General features: G+C 40.8%; 1 protein-coding gene across 4 annotated transcripts in view; it reads right to left on the reverse strand.

Moving 5' to 3' along the window:
- The window catches only part of vav2 (vav 2 guanine nucleotide exchange factor), a 213282-nt gene that overhangs the window by 151298 nt on the left and 46522 nt on the right, over positions 1–15462 (reverse strand). For all 4 annotated transcript variants that reach the window (XM_069161930.1, XM_069161921.1, XM_069161939.1 and 1 more), the window contains exon 2: positions 266–382. In XM_069161930.1, coding sequence (XP_069018031.1) covers positions 266–382 — 117 coding nt within the window. The remainder of the gene's footprint in view (positions 1–265; positions 383–15462) is intronic.

Below are 15462 nucleotides of genomic sequence, written 5' to 3' on the forward strand. Positions count from 1 at the left end.
CAAAAAAGTTCAGAGTTCTTAACTCTAAAAAGTCAGCTTGTCTAACAACATCTAGTCATAAAAATAACATCTGGTGAATGTGACATAGCACTGAATGATATTACCAGGAACACAAGCAGCATCATGTCTCTAAGTGCCCTGTCTAGTCAGACTGTAGCCTGTGGGCAGCGCTGTTTCTGAGCTGATTACGGTGTCAGTTCAAGCGCTAAGCATTTCAAAGACTAAAAAGTAGAACATCCATCCACGTGTCTAATGTTTAACTCACCTTGCCGAAGTCTCGGACATCAAAGAGGTCAAAGGGGTCAAACAGCTCACTGTTACGGAGGCCAAACTTGTCGTGACACACCTTGAGAAACGTCCGGATGTTCTTTAAACACAGGAACTGCAAAAGAGAGAAAGAAAAGAGACAGAAGAACATAAATATACACTCTGATTCATCTAACATGTTGGGATTCATTCCAACGTTGTAACAGCATGATTAAACAAGCAGAATATTTGTCCACAAGTCTGTTTAATATTTCCTATCAATGCCACAAGCATTCTTGTAAATATTTAATTTCCCGGTTGATGATGGCCAGCCTCTCCAATTCATCCCTTCCTGGTGTATAAGAGTTTATTCAGCACCAGAAGGTGAACAGGATGATTGCCGCCTGTGAGGGTGATGGGCTGCCTCTCTGATCGAGATAAGGAGAGGCGTGGAGGAGACTGTCTCCTGACATCAGAGAGCAGACGAGGCATCCTAAGACAAGCCCACCGGCGAAGATCTGCCCCCTGGGTATAGGTGGTCCGTTGGCTCGAGAACCTGACCTCATCCGTCAATATTACAAATCTGCCAAACAGCGACCACGGAAACCCCTCTGAGAAAAAATTCGGAAGTTCAGGCATTCAGGGAAGGATTACAAATCATTAAAGTCAGGTATGCATGAGAAGGAACAAGAGCAGATCACTTCAGGGTAATTACAGAAAGTGACACAGAAGGTAAGAGGCTGCTAAGCAGTAAGTGCCTGTTTCAACATCCTGGCACCAGATGAATTTACTGCTCATACAATCACAAAAATAAGCATTCCCTTTCTTAGGGCTTTTTTACTCCTGAATGTCTGGACCAAGGACCGACCCTCCCATTTTTGTTACATTGCATGTATTTGAGCCAGTTAGCTTTGGCTAAACATTGTCATTTTTCAAACACACCGAAGACAACATCCTTACATCCTATCATCATCTCCTACATGGTCTGTATGTCACTTTACTAGACATTCATTGGCTTGTAGACAGCCGTGCGTCTGACATCAGTGTTTGGTTGATCCAGCACCTTTTTACACCTACTGTTTAGGTTCGTAACACACCGAAAAGTCCGAAGGTCCTGACCAAACAAGGTAGGCGTGAAAGCATCCTCTCTACTTTTAACACTACTTTCATTACGCTTTGTGACAAATCACCTTTATTTGTCATGTATCCATGTTTAAACCAACATCAATAATTATATTGTTTGACCCCAAAAAAAAATCTATAAACCAGAGCTTGACTGACAAACTGCCCCAGTTGATATACCAGTCGTAATAAACACAGCAAATACCCGCTTTTTGAAACACTGCTGCAAAAACAAAGCACATGTAAACTGGAAGCTGAAGGCCCATATGGGGGTAGTGTAGAGTCCGAACCTGCAGCAGGCAAAAGAAAGCTCACAATAAACAGCATGATACTCTCCTGCTGCGAATATTGACGGCCTCAGTTCCTAAAATATGCCATCACACAGACAAACCTTGAGGGCTGAGGCGCAGACCAATAACTGCAGTATTGAAATATTAATGATAAGCATAACTGCCTCCCATCTCCCATCTTTCTCTGCGTGTGAAGAACACATTACTTCACATGCAAATCCAGATGCTGCTCAGATATGCCCTTTCAATTCCCCGTGTGCGAGCGATATGAACCGATGGCCGTGGAAGCAGAGTGAAGACACAAAAGAGATTTTAGCGAGAGAGTCTATGTGGAACAAAACCCTTGATTGCCTTGATTGTGCTGAAAGCTTTAACAACATGCTTCCTCGTTGTTGCATTAAACTAGTGAAACAGCCAGCGGCCTTGCAAGTCCCACTTCACGACGGGTTAATGTTAGTTTGCCTTCAAGGTACCAGTGGGTTTACAGGTAAAGTATTATGCTGCAGAACATCCTCATTTCCTGGGCATTGAGAAAGGCACATTGTTCTCATTTACACCTTACTGCAGCCTGAGGAGCCATATTGTTTCCCATTGCTACAATTGACCACAGGAGACATCATCCGTATCAGCCTCGTCTACTAATTAGCTTTTACACTTTGAAAGAACACACACAAAATCAAGCCTTTGTTACCACTCCAGTAACGTTTCTGATAAAGAGCCCAGTTTCATCTGATATGGAGTCCTGGTATTTTATGATATTTCAGTCGGCCTTTCCTGCCCACACCTTGCTGACTCATTCTCATTCATGTGTGCACATGTGCTCAGTCACAGTGTCACGGGTGTGAACCCCATAAGACAGTCCCACCCGCCAGTGAAAAGAAATGCAATTGGTTGGCTAGCCAAAGTGACATTTGCAGTTCAGCGGCGAAGGTTATCGTTTCTGCAGATCCTCACGTGCTATGAGGGGGGAAAAAAGCGTATTTTTCCAGCCCCAGATATGAAAAGGTAACATTTGCTGGAGTGGTTTGGAGACGAGACGAAGAGAGGGATATGGATCAGGAGGAGGGGAAGATGCGTCTGACATTCTAATGTATGTTTGGAGATAAGAGAGGCGGGGTGGGGGTAGGGAGAGATGCTATGATCTAAATTAGAAAAAAAAAATAATAATACACCATTTCTTGTGGAGTGGGGAGTGTGAGTGCACCGGGGAATAAACAGAAGATGGTCATCTCCTTAGGCTGAGGCTGCCCTCAGCACAATCAATCTGGAATTGCCTTACTGTTGTCTGCAACACATTCTGGGCCAGACACACAAAGTCCTCCATTTTTCACAGCATGGTGAGCGCATGTTGCACACACAATAACAACACATAAATCATATCAAACTGACTGCGATGTAGATCGCATTTAAAGGTGAAAGGAATTTTCACATTCACACATCAAGCAGTTAACACTTCCACGAAGACTTTTTGTTGTTGACGTTTTCTTTCTGGCCATTAATTAACTGACTAAACAACATCACCATTATTTTTCTGGACCTCTGTGATTAGCATTGATCGTTAGTTTCTGACAGAAAATTCCTACTATGACATTAAAACAAGCTGCTGCTCAACGTCAAACATTTCTATCAAATAGATTTAACTTGCAAAGCAACAGCAGTTCTTTTTTAATAACATCTTGATATTTGGACAATATTCTTAATATATATACTGCAAATACAGTAATACATAAACACACATTTTTGTAATGGTCCCTTAAATGTGTTTTTAAAAATGATGATGGTGGAATATTTAACAGGGTGTTTTCCACACTCACACTAGTGCACTGAAACAGTAAACTTTAATTAAAATTTATATTTATAAATAATTATATATATTTTGAGAAAAAAATAACCCACAACTACAACAATTTCTAATTTATCAAATGCATATTTTACTACATTGAGTTCTGCAAAAACAAGTTTTTATACCAGTGCATATCAGCAAACATATGCTGATATGATACATCTGTGATAGGCCAATATCAGCCTATAGATTATAGTCGACCGATTCATGGGTTGAGCTGTATTTTTAATCTGTCATTTCTCCAGAATTTTGTGATTGCCATTTCCAACAACGAAACTCACTCCCACATGTGGTTTTATGACTGAAACGTTGCAATAAAAGGTGATTGCAAGTGAAGACAGCGTTCAGATGTCTGTCCCTTTTGGCAATTACTAGTCCTGTTCTGAGCACCTGATGCCTTTAAAACTCCTTTAAGTCTGCAACACACTCCTTTCACATGACAAGAAAAAAAAAAAAAATCATCCAGCTGAGGTGAAAGTACACGTCGTATTTTATGTAAATATCTTCCCACACAAAGCGGAAAACAACGTGTTTAAAAAAGGCCTGCCTGTGTGTGTTTACCACATGCTTTGAGTGTTTGCCACTTGAAGCTACTACTGTGTTAACCCACTATGCATGCTCCAAAAAGTGTGCTTCACAGGGTGTTCAGACTTAAAAACAAAGGCAGTATTCATCAGAGTCAAGGCTCACTGTAAATATGACTAAATCAGGCCTTTTTATCATTAGACCACAGAAAAAGAAAGACGTGAAGTTTGGGAAAAAAGAGAAGACGAATGAGGAAAAGGGAGAAATGAGGAAGTTAAATGGTGATCTCAGTTGTGCTATGGCAGCAAACCTCCACTGAAGCAACAGTTCCTGCTTTTGACAAAGAGCAAACAACTCTTAAAAGAAGCAGACTTGTTGTCGGGAAGGTAGGTAGAGAGGAGAGAGCGCAGAGAGAGGGGAGGAAGCAGGAAGGAGAGGAGCAGCAAAGAGGAAGGAGTCAGGTAACAAAGAGCCATCACATCCCTGACAAGCTCTTCTACCATATCATCACGCTACATCACACAGAGAATAATGCATTATTCCTGTGGGAGAGTGATCCTTATCGGCACACTCCTACATGCTCACATCTAAGGGGATACAAATTAGAGCTTCCTCCTAAAACCTGAACAACAGCAAATAAAATAAAAAATGGGATGCAGGAAAAGTGTGGGGAGACGTAGGATCAGGGAAGGAGGGAGAGGAGGAAAAAGAAGGAGAGGTGGCTTGTTTTGCCAAAACCGTAAGTCTTTGGTGTTGGGGAAGAGGGGGAATGAGGAGGGGAACGCCGAGAGAGAGCACAACCTATGAGGTGGAATGTGGATATGATGCAAAGGTTGTTTTTTTGTTTTTGTTTTTTAAATGAGTGTCTGTTCAGTTCAAATGAAGAAGCAGTCAGTGACATCAGTGAAGGCGACCAAAACTCCACTGAAGTAAAAAAAAAAAACATTTTTAAAAAGTAAAAACATGATCAACCTCAAAATCACGTTTAACACAAACAATATCGTGTGACAGTGAGGGGTAAACACGGAGAGAACAACTGGTTTAGGAAGTGAATGGTAAAAGGCAAAAGGCTGGCAAAAAAAAAAAAAAAAAAGGCAAACATGTGATTGGTTGTTAGGTTGAGGGAGGGTTCAGGCATAGGCTGTGTGTTCCAATACACATAGCACCACCCTATTCAGTAAGCCAGAAAAACTTTAGTATGTCCCAATACATAGTATGTGACTTGCAGTATGCCAAAAATACCAGGATGTCCTACTGCATCTGGTTATTCTGCAGTATGCAGGGAAACGTGCTTCTCTGGCTGTTCTGACCCACAAACACAGCAATCCTCTGCACAGCAGGAGACACGTCACATCGACTTTCGCCAACAAGTCTCTTGCTAATACTCCGCCCAGTTGCAATTCGCCAAAGGAAAAAACAAATAAGAGGCATTAAAAAGAACTGTAGCACTCGTTCCAAATCGCATCCTTTTTCCTTTTACTTAAAAGATTGTGTTACGGATCACAACGGGTATAACCAAGAGGGCCCGAGTTCGAGAAGCATTTTTTTTTTTTTTTTTTTTTTTTTTTTACTAAGTAGGATGTCCCAAATACAGCATGCAACAGTAAATGCTTTGTAAAGGTAGCTGCAGTACGAACAAAAATTTTAAAATAAAAAGTATGTGATTGGGAATGCAGCCAGAGTAAAGGACTGGTTGATTGACAGATAAACAGCTAATCACAGCAGCAGACAGTTTAGAAAGGATGTGTCTCCAGTTAATCCACTCTAGCACCAAAAAATAAAAAAGGTTGTTTATTATTCTTAGAAGCCGGGCCGTGTAAGCAGATATCGCAGGTGCAGGACAGGTGGACACAAAAAGAAATGCAGAAAGCTGGTCAAACAAAACAATTTTATGAGTTCAGACACGATTCACAAGTATTAAGGCGTGGTTTGCAGATATGACTCCAAATACAATATGATGCATTTGGCTCAGCTTCCCCTTATTTCCACATGGCAATGATATTACTTTCATATTATCTCGGGAAATAAACAGTTAGTTTTAATTTAATACCAGTTATTAAATAATCACAAGTGGAAAAGAACATCATTGTTGTCCATTTCAGATTCATTCTCTCAGGAGACGTGACTTTTAAGGAAGAGACATAATTAGCAAGTAGAACAATTAAAGCCTGAATAGAGGAGAGGAGAGGAGAGGAGAGGAGAGGAGAGGAGAGGAGAGGAGAGGAGAGGAGAGGAGAGGAGAGGAGAGGAGAGGAGAGGGGGTTTTATAACTGGCACACTGAGGTGAGTCAGAGAGATGATCAGATACTCAGACATCCAGTCAGAGAATTGGAGTCAATGAAAGAGACAGATGCCTGCCTGGGAACTGTGAGGCAGACAAATATTATTTCACACACACACACACACACACACACACACACACACACACACACACACACACACACACACACACACACACCCTCATGTTGTGTCTAAGGGCATTCCACACCTTCACAACAACAGGAAGAGAGCCCTCAGCAGGTGAGAGAACCGAAAGAAGCAGCTCACACGACCACAAGAGAAGGCTGGCTGAGCCGTTTCCAACAGTCTCACGAGACACACACACACACATACAAAGAAGTACACACCACACGGGCAGGTAAAGGTGATGATGGATCTCGTAAACTCAGTTAATGATGCCACAGCCAGAGAGATGAGTGCTGCCAGCTAAGGAGAGACGTACGCCTGGTAGTGATCAGCACCCTTTTCAAATATACCTCACTCTGCAGAAGATGTCCATTATAATAGTAATACCTCTCCACACCTCTTCAACAGCCTTTGTGGTTGTATGCCTTTACTAAACTGTCACACTATAATTTACATCTGCGTCTGTCCAGACTCATAATATACTGTATGTAGTGTAATCTTTTCAGGAATTTAGCCATTACAGCTGACTTTAATTGAACACAAAGTTACATTTATAACAGTAAACAATGCTTCAAATATAGATTTTGCTGCAAATAAGCTACAAATTTAAAACGCTGATTATTTTTGCAGAACATTATGATATGCAATATCATCGCTCCATCATTTTATCCTATTAGACATTTGTGTAAAATGTTGTCATAAGTAGTGTATGAATTCCTGAGTTATAGCCAGGAACAGGTTTTGTGAGATCAGCGTGACCTTTGAACACAAAAATTCTAATCAGCTCCTCCTTGACTCCAAGTGAACTTCTGTGCCAGATTTTAAGAAATCCCCTCAAAGGGGTCCAAAGATATCACGACTATGTTATATTCTCGACCGTGATGGGGACAGACATAAGTATGTACGGACACACAGACAACTGGAAAACATAACACATCCACGGCTCTTTTCTGTCTTTATAATTAAAAAAACAAAACAGCTTTGACATGAAGATAACCCACGGGCAATGCATGGCAGTGTCTACAACCAAAACCGTAAAAACAACCTGTCTCACCACCATCACAGTCTAAATCATTGAAAATGTAACTCAAGTCATCTTAAGAGTCTAAATGAGGCTTTAATTAATTTCATTTTAATAAATAGAACACCAAAACAGCAGTGGAATAACATTGCCCGGTTCACATTGTAGAAAACACCCAGAGTAAATGTTCTTTTTTTTCTATTACTGTTGAGATATTTACCAAAACAAAAATATGGTTTGGTAGCAAACTGATACATTCTACTGCTTTTTTTCCAAACATGCATGTTGCTATTTTTAGCTGATTGTTAATAATTTATGAAAATTTTGCAGCTCTTTTCAATATTTGTGGCAATTTTAATGTGAATCTTGCACATGTTGTAATTTTTTTCCCCAGACATTTTTAATTAATAGCTAAAAGAATTACAAAGATAATACATTGCTGGTTACCTTTATTAGAGTATTAGTCAGACATAATGTGGAACGTGAAATTGGATCAACTTGTAGTCTTTGAGCTTTAATTTTTATGTTCCACATGTCAACAGGTGTAACCAGGAACAAAGTCAGATTAAGCCCTCATTTCTGTCAATCTGCCACATTGTATCTATTCTGTTTGAAACACGCAAAACAAATCAATCTGGATGTTCTTCAAGAGCGAAGACTTCTTCGTCTGTGATCTTTGATTTAGCTCATTTGGAATCAATATCGGCTTTGATGAATATTTTACACCAGACAATTGTTCCTGAGAGTTGCCAGAGTGTCAAACATGTGATGTTTGGCAAAAGCAGGTAAATAATGTAAAAGAACGCGTATAACTTTATGTTTTAATAAATAACAGCTTTCTGCCAGGTGACATTCAGAGGGAATCGATGAGCACTGGGGCTCCTTTGCCCTGCTTCCAGGTCACCCAGATGTTAAAGTCAGTAAAGGAGAAAGGCCGTGCTCCTGCAAATTAGTGGAGGACACGGCATGAATAATGCATTGCAATAGTATGCAAATGTGTTAATCTTATCCCATTACCCCTAAAAGCCTGTAAGCGGGCAAGGATTGACCACAGTTTTAAATCTCGAACATCCCTTAGCAGTCGAGGCAGAACTGCTTCGTTAGTGAGGCCCACGTGGCTCATGTTAAAATATGGAAGTTAAATAGGCTAAGTACGTTTTGGGTTTTTTCAGCGAGGTTAATCTCCATTACAAAAGGAGATAATTCAGCTCAGAGTATAGACTCTGGTGGGGAAAAAGTCACCAAGACTGTAGAGCACGTCTCCATAATTAAATCTATTCCACCTTCACCTTAACACTGGCTGCTCATAAAAACACAAGCAGCCGTGTAGGGCAGACCTGAGATCAGAAGCACACAGCATGAGGAGGAGCGCATTAGTCGCACTGGTGTAACATGCCATCAGTAACATTCTCGCCACATGGACGCATTAGGTCATTCGTGAGAATAAAGAGGCAGTGAACCTGAAGTTGACTAAAAAAGGAAAGCCCTTCCTGGGAGAGAAAAGGTTTTGTATAGGAGAGAAAGAGAAGCTGCATGTCTTCAAGGTACTGCGCTTTCCTCTCTCTACTGATGCGGAAATGATCACAGTCAGGAACAAAGACTCTGCTCTCACGGATAATGGTCAGAAGGAGGAAAGGAGGCTGCTTTTAGGACTTGTGGGGATGCTTGAACATGCTAGGACGTCGTATTTACAGTTTATCATGTATCATTTTAATCATTTCAGTTTCAGATTTTGTTTCAAAACTAATTCTATAGATGACGACTTTTAGTAACATAAAGAAACAGTGACACGCTGACAGGCAGTTGGACGGTCAACACCTTTGGCCCAGACTGATATACAATGTGTTGACAACTACACGATGAATTGGCGTGAAATGTTGTAGACATTCATGGTGTCCAGAGGATGAAGGACTTCTCTGACTTTCCCCCCAGTGCCACTGGTTGGTCAAAGTGTTCATTTATTATTTTTAAATATCTTGACATCACCAGGGTGGATTGGCACCAAATTTTGTACCGACATTAATGGTTCTCAGAGGATGAACCCCAATCACATATTTACTTATTTTGTATTGCCATTACATTTTGTACACATATTCATGTCCTCCTGAGGATGAATCTTAATAACTTTGGTGATTCCCTGACCTTTTTCCCCCCTGTGCCACTGGTTGGTCAAAGTTTTCACTTATTCTTCAAAATATCGAAACATCTATTGAGTGGATTGGTGCAAAACATTGTGCAGACGTTTGTGGCTCCCAGAGGATGAACCCTAAACACCTCAGTTACTGATTTGTCTTAACAACAGTTGGGTGGATTTGGGATGACCTCAAACATATCACCCTCAGGACAAATCATATATACACATTCATGTCCTGTGCCGCCGCTGACATGTTAGCATTAGCATTGTGAGTCTGACAGAGTCGGTAGCATGGCCAGCTTTAGGCTTTTTTATAAAGTAATTGGCAAGTCCAATTTCTCCAGGGTTGTGAATATTTCATAATGACATAAAATGTGGACTTTTAGAGATAATTTAGTTAATAATAATAAGAGACAAAAGTACGGTCATGGTTCCTTTGTTAATTTATTCATTCAAGACTCTTAGAAATAAGATCTACAGAGCTCAATGTTGGATCTGTAATATTATTCTATTGCGATTTTGGCTCTGATCATCTCAAACAAGACCGTTCAGTCACAGAGTTAAACATTTCTTGACTGTTTGTTTATTGAATACAATTGGTCTGCTCAACTTCTCAGTGCATTAGGGTTAAATAACTACACCGAAATAAACTAAAGCTACTGCCCCCTTGACATGACCCATCTTGATTATGATGTCAACTTCAAAGCTGAACACATCTGTCCTGTAAACCTGCTCTACTGTGGAGGAAATGAAGAGTGAATGTGAATATTAGATTGACGGGGACGAGTAAAAGACAAAGGCAACAAAAAAGCATTCGCTACTATCATCTTAATTCTGCCCGACCTGATTTTTCAATTTCTGTCGACCTTTTCTTCTTTCTTTCCCGTCCTTGTGGACCAGAAATAATTCCTAAATCTTCCTTCTTTTTTTTCCCCCCACAAGTGATAAAAACGACATGCATGATTTCGGCTTCTATTTTTGTATTTTGTGCAAGAGAGGATTCAGCCTTTGCATGACCGCCCCCATCTCCATTTGCACTGTCAAATAGAGGCAGCTGGTTTTCACAACAGTCTATAATAAATATCACCATATGCCTGGATGTCCTGGTACCTGTCCTGTCTGTTATTGCCTCCATGGTCTCAAAGAAGCAGGCAGGAGACAGAGAGGTGAGCTCAGCGTGTTTTGTTTTTCTTTCAGCAGCTGTTGTTCGAACCGTTTTAAATGCATGAAAAGCGTCCTCACAAAATAAAACCAGAAACCTAACACAGGTCAAGTTGCTGAAACATCTTGGTGCATACTGCAGTCCTCCAGGTTCTACCCACTCACCATATAAATACAAATCTGTGTTGTATCTAAGCAACAGGCCATGCTACGGTGACTCAGGAGAGGAATGTGTGTGTGTTTGAGGGATTTCCACTCAGGCTTGGCAGCAGACTTTAAGTCTTGATGAATGTGAGAAGGAGGCCCGCCGAGAATCCCAGACACCCATGGATCAATGGCCAGGTAATTTATGACACGAGACCAGGGAGAGGAAGACTGCAGCTATCTTTTTCCCTGGTGAGTTTCCCTCACAAACGTAAAGACTCATTGTGGTGATTTAGATCCCCCACGAGATCCATTACCTGTTACTTCCCTCCACACAAAACAAATTCTCAGATCATACACACAAGTTAAAGATAAAACGATCATAACTTGACTGAGTGTGGCCACATTCGCACCTCATTAAGTGTCAGAGTTTTAAATAATCTTTGGCCGACCTGCGTTCACACGAGGCTCATACACATGCGGTGGAAAAACTAACGAGGAATTTAAATCTGTATCGATTTACGTTAGCACTCACTTAACATTTCAAATTCATCTTACATGGCTCAATCAAAAAGGCGGATAGTTCTGCAGCTACAAACCAAATCACACTTTCACTGAAAACAAAAATCAGACACATCAGTCCTGTGATTTTACTACAAGTCATAATTGTGTAACGAGTTCCTGGATACACATGCAAACTGACGTGTGCCAACGTAAGCCAAGATGATTCTTCCACTTGCATCTATTCTATGTTACTTCACTAATACCTTATGTATACTCACAGGGTTGGAAGGTAACAAAGTGCTTAATAATACTTAATTTACTGGAGTATTTTTGTATTAACTTTATATTTCAAAAATTCAAACTGTTGTATTCCTGCTACAGCTGAAATTACTATTTGATTAACAAGTGTATTTTAGTCATTTTAATGCTCTGAATTCTTGGTTGCTTTCCTTAGTCTTCAGTCTTTCTGTTTTCGGTTATTAGTGCGTTTTCATATTTGAAAGTCTGAACAAAGGCTCATGTTTTTGTTACATTTTATATATTTGATCCACTTACTTTTGGTATCACATTGAAATTTTGTGAGCGCACTAAAGAACTTTACCTGACATCTCTCCTCTCGTCATCACCCTTTACTCGACATTGATTGGTTTGCAGACAGCATGCATCTGACTTCAGTGAGTTGTCAATTCGGTCGGTAGCCTTTAGTTTGAATGAAGAAAAAGATAATAAATAGATTCATTCTTTTGCCTTAAGACATCACTACCAGGACTTATTTCTCTTTCAGAAAATAAATTATGTTTCTCCATTGTTATTATCATATTGTTATTAAACACTCCTTCTCTCCCAATGTGTTACCAGGCTAATTTTTACTACTCTTCTGGTTCTTTTTCTTCTCTATATGTACAACAGGTGACGATAACCTTCCTCATTTTCTGTAATTGGTCAGAAAGTCTGAGCTACCCAAACAGTGAATTTACACTGAAAACAAACTAAACCATGGCTCACCCTGATCTGGACTGAGACCTCCTCTTTTGGTCAAACTAAATTTGAATTATTTGGTCCGAGGCACCTTTCACACCTGCTACTTCAGTTCAGACCAAACTAAAAAGTCCAAAGGTTGGGTTCAAACAAGGTAGGTGTGAAAGCTTCCATATTCTTTAGTCTGTATTTACTTATCTGACGATGCCGGAAAAAGCGTAGCAGGTAAAGAATTAAAACATCAACAGGTTGATTTTTGAACAGTCTTCATAAATGCTACTAGTAGGAAGGGATTAGTCCAAAAAGTCAAAAGCTGAAAGCCCTGTTAGAGCCAGATGTTTGTCAGTCCTTTGTTTAAGGAAGCTATCAGGTACACAGGGGGAAGCAGCTCTGCACTCTCGATGGCTGTGATTATCTCCAAGGTGACTAATGCTATTAACATGGAGTACAGCCTGTTAATTACCCAACTGGCTCTGAGGCCAAGCTTGGCCCGCTTTAATCATCACACAGTCTGGATAAACAATCGTTCAATTATCACACAGCTCTGCCCAACACACAATACACCAATCTGCCAATTTACAGATTAAGTGATTGGACGGGTGGATACTGTGAGATACTGTTTACGTCCACTCAGCGGTGCACTGGGCTGTGGTGCGCCTTCCTCCGAGCACTCAACCAGAATGAACGCAATATGAAACCACAGCAGTACACTTGTGCAGTTTGATTTCAAAAGAGTGTGCCTGAACGACAAACACGCTGAGAAGAGTCAACAACCCAGGTTTGCATACTCTGCACATTCTGATAATATATTTGTTCAGAGCACTTAAATAGTGGTTACAGCTGCAGATTTGTAAAAATTACAACAGAAGATGTGACACCTAACCATGACTGAAAATTAATACAAAGCGTTGACACGTTTTAGGGGCAGCTCTGGCTCAGATAGTAGAGTATGTTGCCAACTAATCATAAGGTTGGCGGTGCGATCCCCAGGTCCTCCTGTCCACATGCCAAAGTTCCCATGTGCAAGAATTAAACGTTGCTGGTGTGTGAATGTGTGTGAGCAGGTGAATGGGAGACAAACTGTAAAGCACTTTCAGACCGCTAAAGTTATGATAAAATTCTATATAAATGCAGACCATTTACCATAAACAGATTATGATTTTGACTCTGAGGTGGAAATGACCAATCACTTTGTATTATATGATTCTTGTTCTCTGATTTACCCATCAGTGTCCTATGTGTGAATTGCGGCTGGGTATTGACCCCCGTTTGCCTTTTTGATGCAGGCTGAAATGTGTCAGCCTGAAATGTGTCCACTGAGTTGCACTGAGTATTAAGAACTGGGAAGTGATGTGAAGTTAGTATCATGTTTGCTGCAGGTTTGTGATCATGGTTCCTAATTCTTTCATGAGTTAGTTCCTGATTTCAATTAAAGTTACTTATTTGAGCAGTTCTGTTATGATCAATAGAAAAAAAAAAAAATGGTATTTCTGATTAAAAAGTGCTGCTCTGTAAATTGAACCTGTATATTTATATATACATGTACATATTATAAAGCCAACCTTACCCAATATCAAGTATAAGGAAATAATAGATGGATAGAATGGTATTTTGCAATCCAAGAGACTTTGAGCTGGTTATTTTGACAAAACAACTGCTCAGCGCGTTAAAGAAGTGTTGTGATCTGTGTCAGTGAAAATAAGTCACAGCCTAGCTGGTCTTTCCAGAGCTGTTTGCAACACAGTAATTACTGCCTACATTGAAGAGGGGGCGTTCGTTCTCTTTTTGGGCAACTTCCTTCGACTTAAACACGTCAACGGTCTGGTATAAATGAAGCAGCTATGTTTACACTTCAGCTTGACAGCTTAAGGTCAGTGAATGCTGTCCTCTGTCACATTGGGTCACATTGATGCAACACTTCTTTGGCCCTTGTGCCCATGTGACCACAATAAACAAAATCATGTATTGGGAGCACACTTCCTGTTTATACTTCCACTGCAAATTACATTGGAAAGCCTGTTGGCACTGTCCCTCGCAATTAATCACCGTTGAGACAAAAAACATTGTCACAGCGGAAAGAGGAGAAGAAAAAGCTGCAGTGGGGGAGGCGTGGGAGGGCAGTGTGGATGTTTTTTTGTGTATTTCTGAGCTTTATACAAAGACATAGGGGGAGTAGTGGTTGTGAAAACCTCATCTTCATGACAGTTAATTATCCATTTACATGGCTTCTCCTACATTATCGGAGGAAACGGTCATGAATTCCCCACACCTGTCTCTATGATCTTCTCGGCACCAGTTCACCTAGAATTTAATTAACTTGCGTGTCTGTGACCCAGCTGTCCTGCCTGCTTCCAGGTAGACTACAGCCAAATCTCAGACATCAAAGAGCAGCAAAAAAGGCTTAACTCTTATCTTTTTACAAAAAAAAAAAAAGACAGTTAGAGTGACACACATAGGGAAGTCTGAGATACAAAGAGCCTTGTCAGACGGATATAGCAGTGGTGGAGAGCAAGGCAGGATCAAACGTCCAGTTGCTGCTGGTAATCCTCCTCAAGAGGAGTAAGAAGGGGGCAGAATGTGAGGGGTGGGGGTTGGGCGGTGGGAGATGGGAGATGGAGGCAGGAGGGTGAGGAACGGAGGAGATGGGGAGGCCGGTTGCTGTGCCACAGAAAGCAAATGTTAACTGGCTTTTTTCATCCAGCGACGCCAGCCCTTCCACAGCTCTCCAGACAGTCTGGCACAGGGGCCACAGGAGGAAACCTTTGGAAAGATCACAGCCCCAAGCCTGGAGCATGGAAAGTGTGTATATTGTGTGTGTGTCTGTGTGCGTCTGTGTGTCTGTGTACGGTTGAGAGAGAATGAGTGTGGATGTGTGCATACCCATATGTAGCTGCTTATGCCTTTCAGATGTAACACTGTGGCAGTTCCATAATTGGATGTTTTAGCCTTCGTACAACGTCGGAGATCCACAACATGGCAGCAATGTAAACAAACCTAGGAGGCTACAAGGTTATTCTTCTTTCTATACCTCGAAGATACGACTCAGAACAGCCCATTAAGATATTAAGCATATTCTCTATGTCAAGCA

The sequence above is a fragment of the Embiotoca jacksoni genome, unplaced genomic scaffold (genome assembly GCF_022577435.1).
Source record: "Embiotoca jacksoni isolate LCO1_2020_lvr unplaced genomic scaffold, fEmbJac1.0.p SCAF_10, whole genome shotgun sequence".
In the NCBI taxonomy this organism is placed as follows: domain Eukaryota; kingdom Metazoa; phylum Chordata; class Actinopteri; family Embiotocidae; genus Embiotoca; species Embiotoca jacksoni.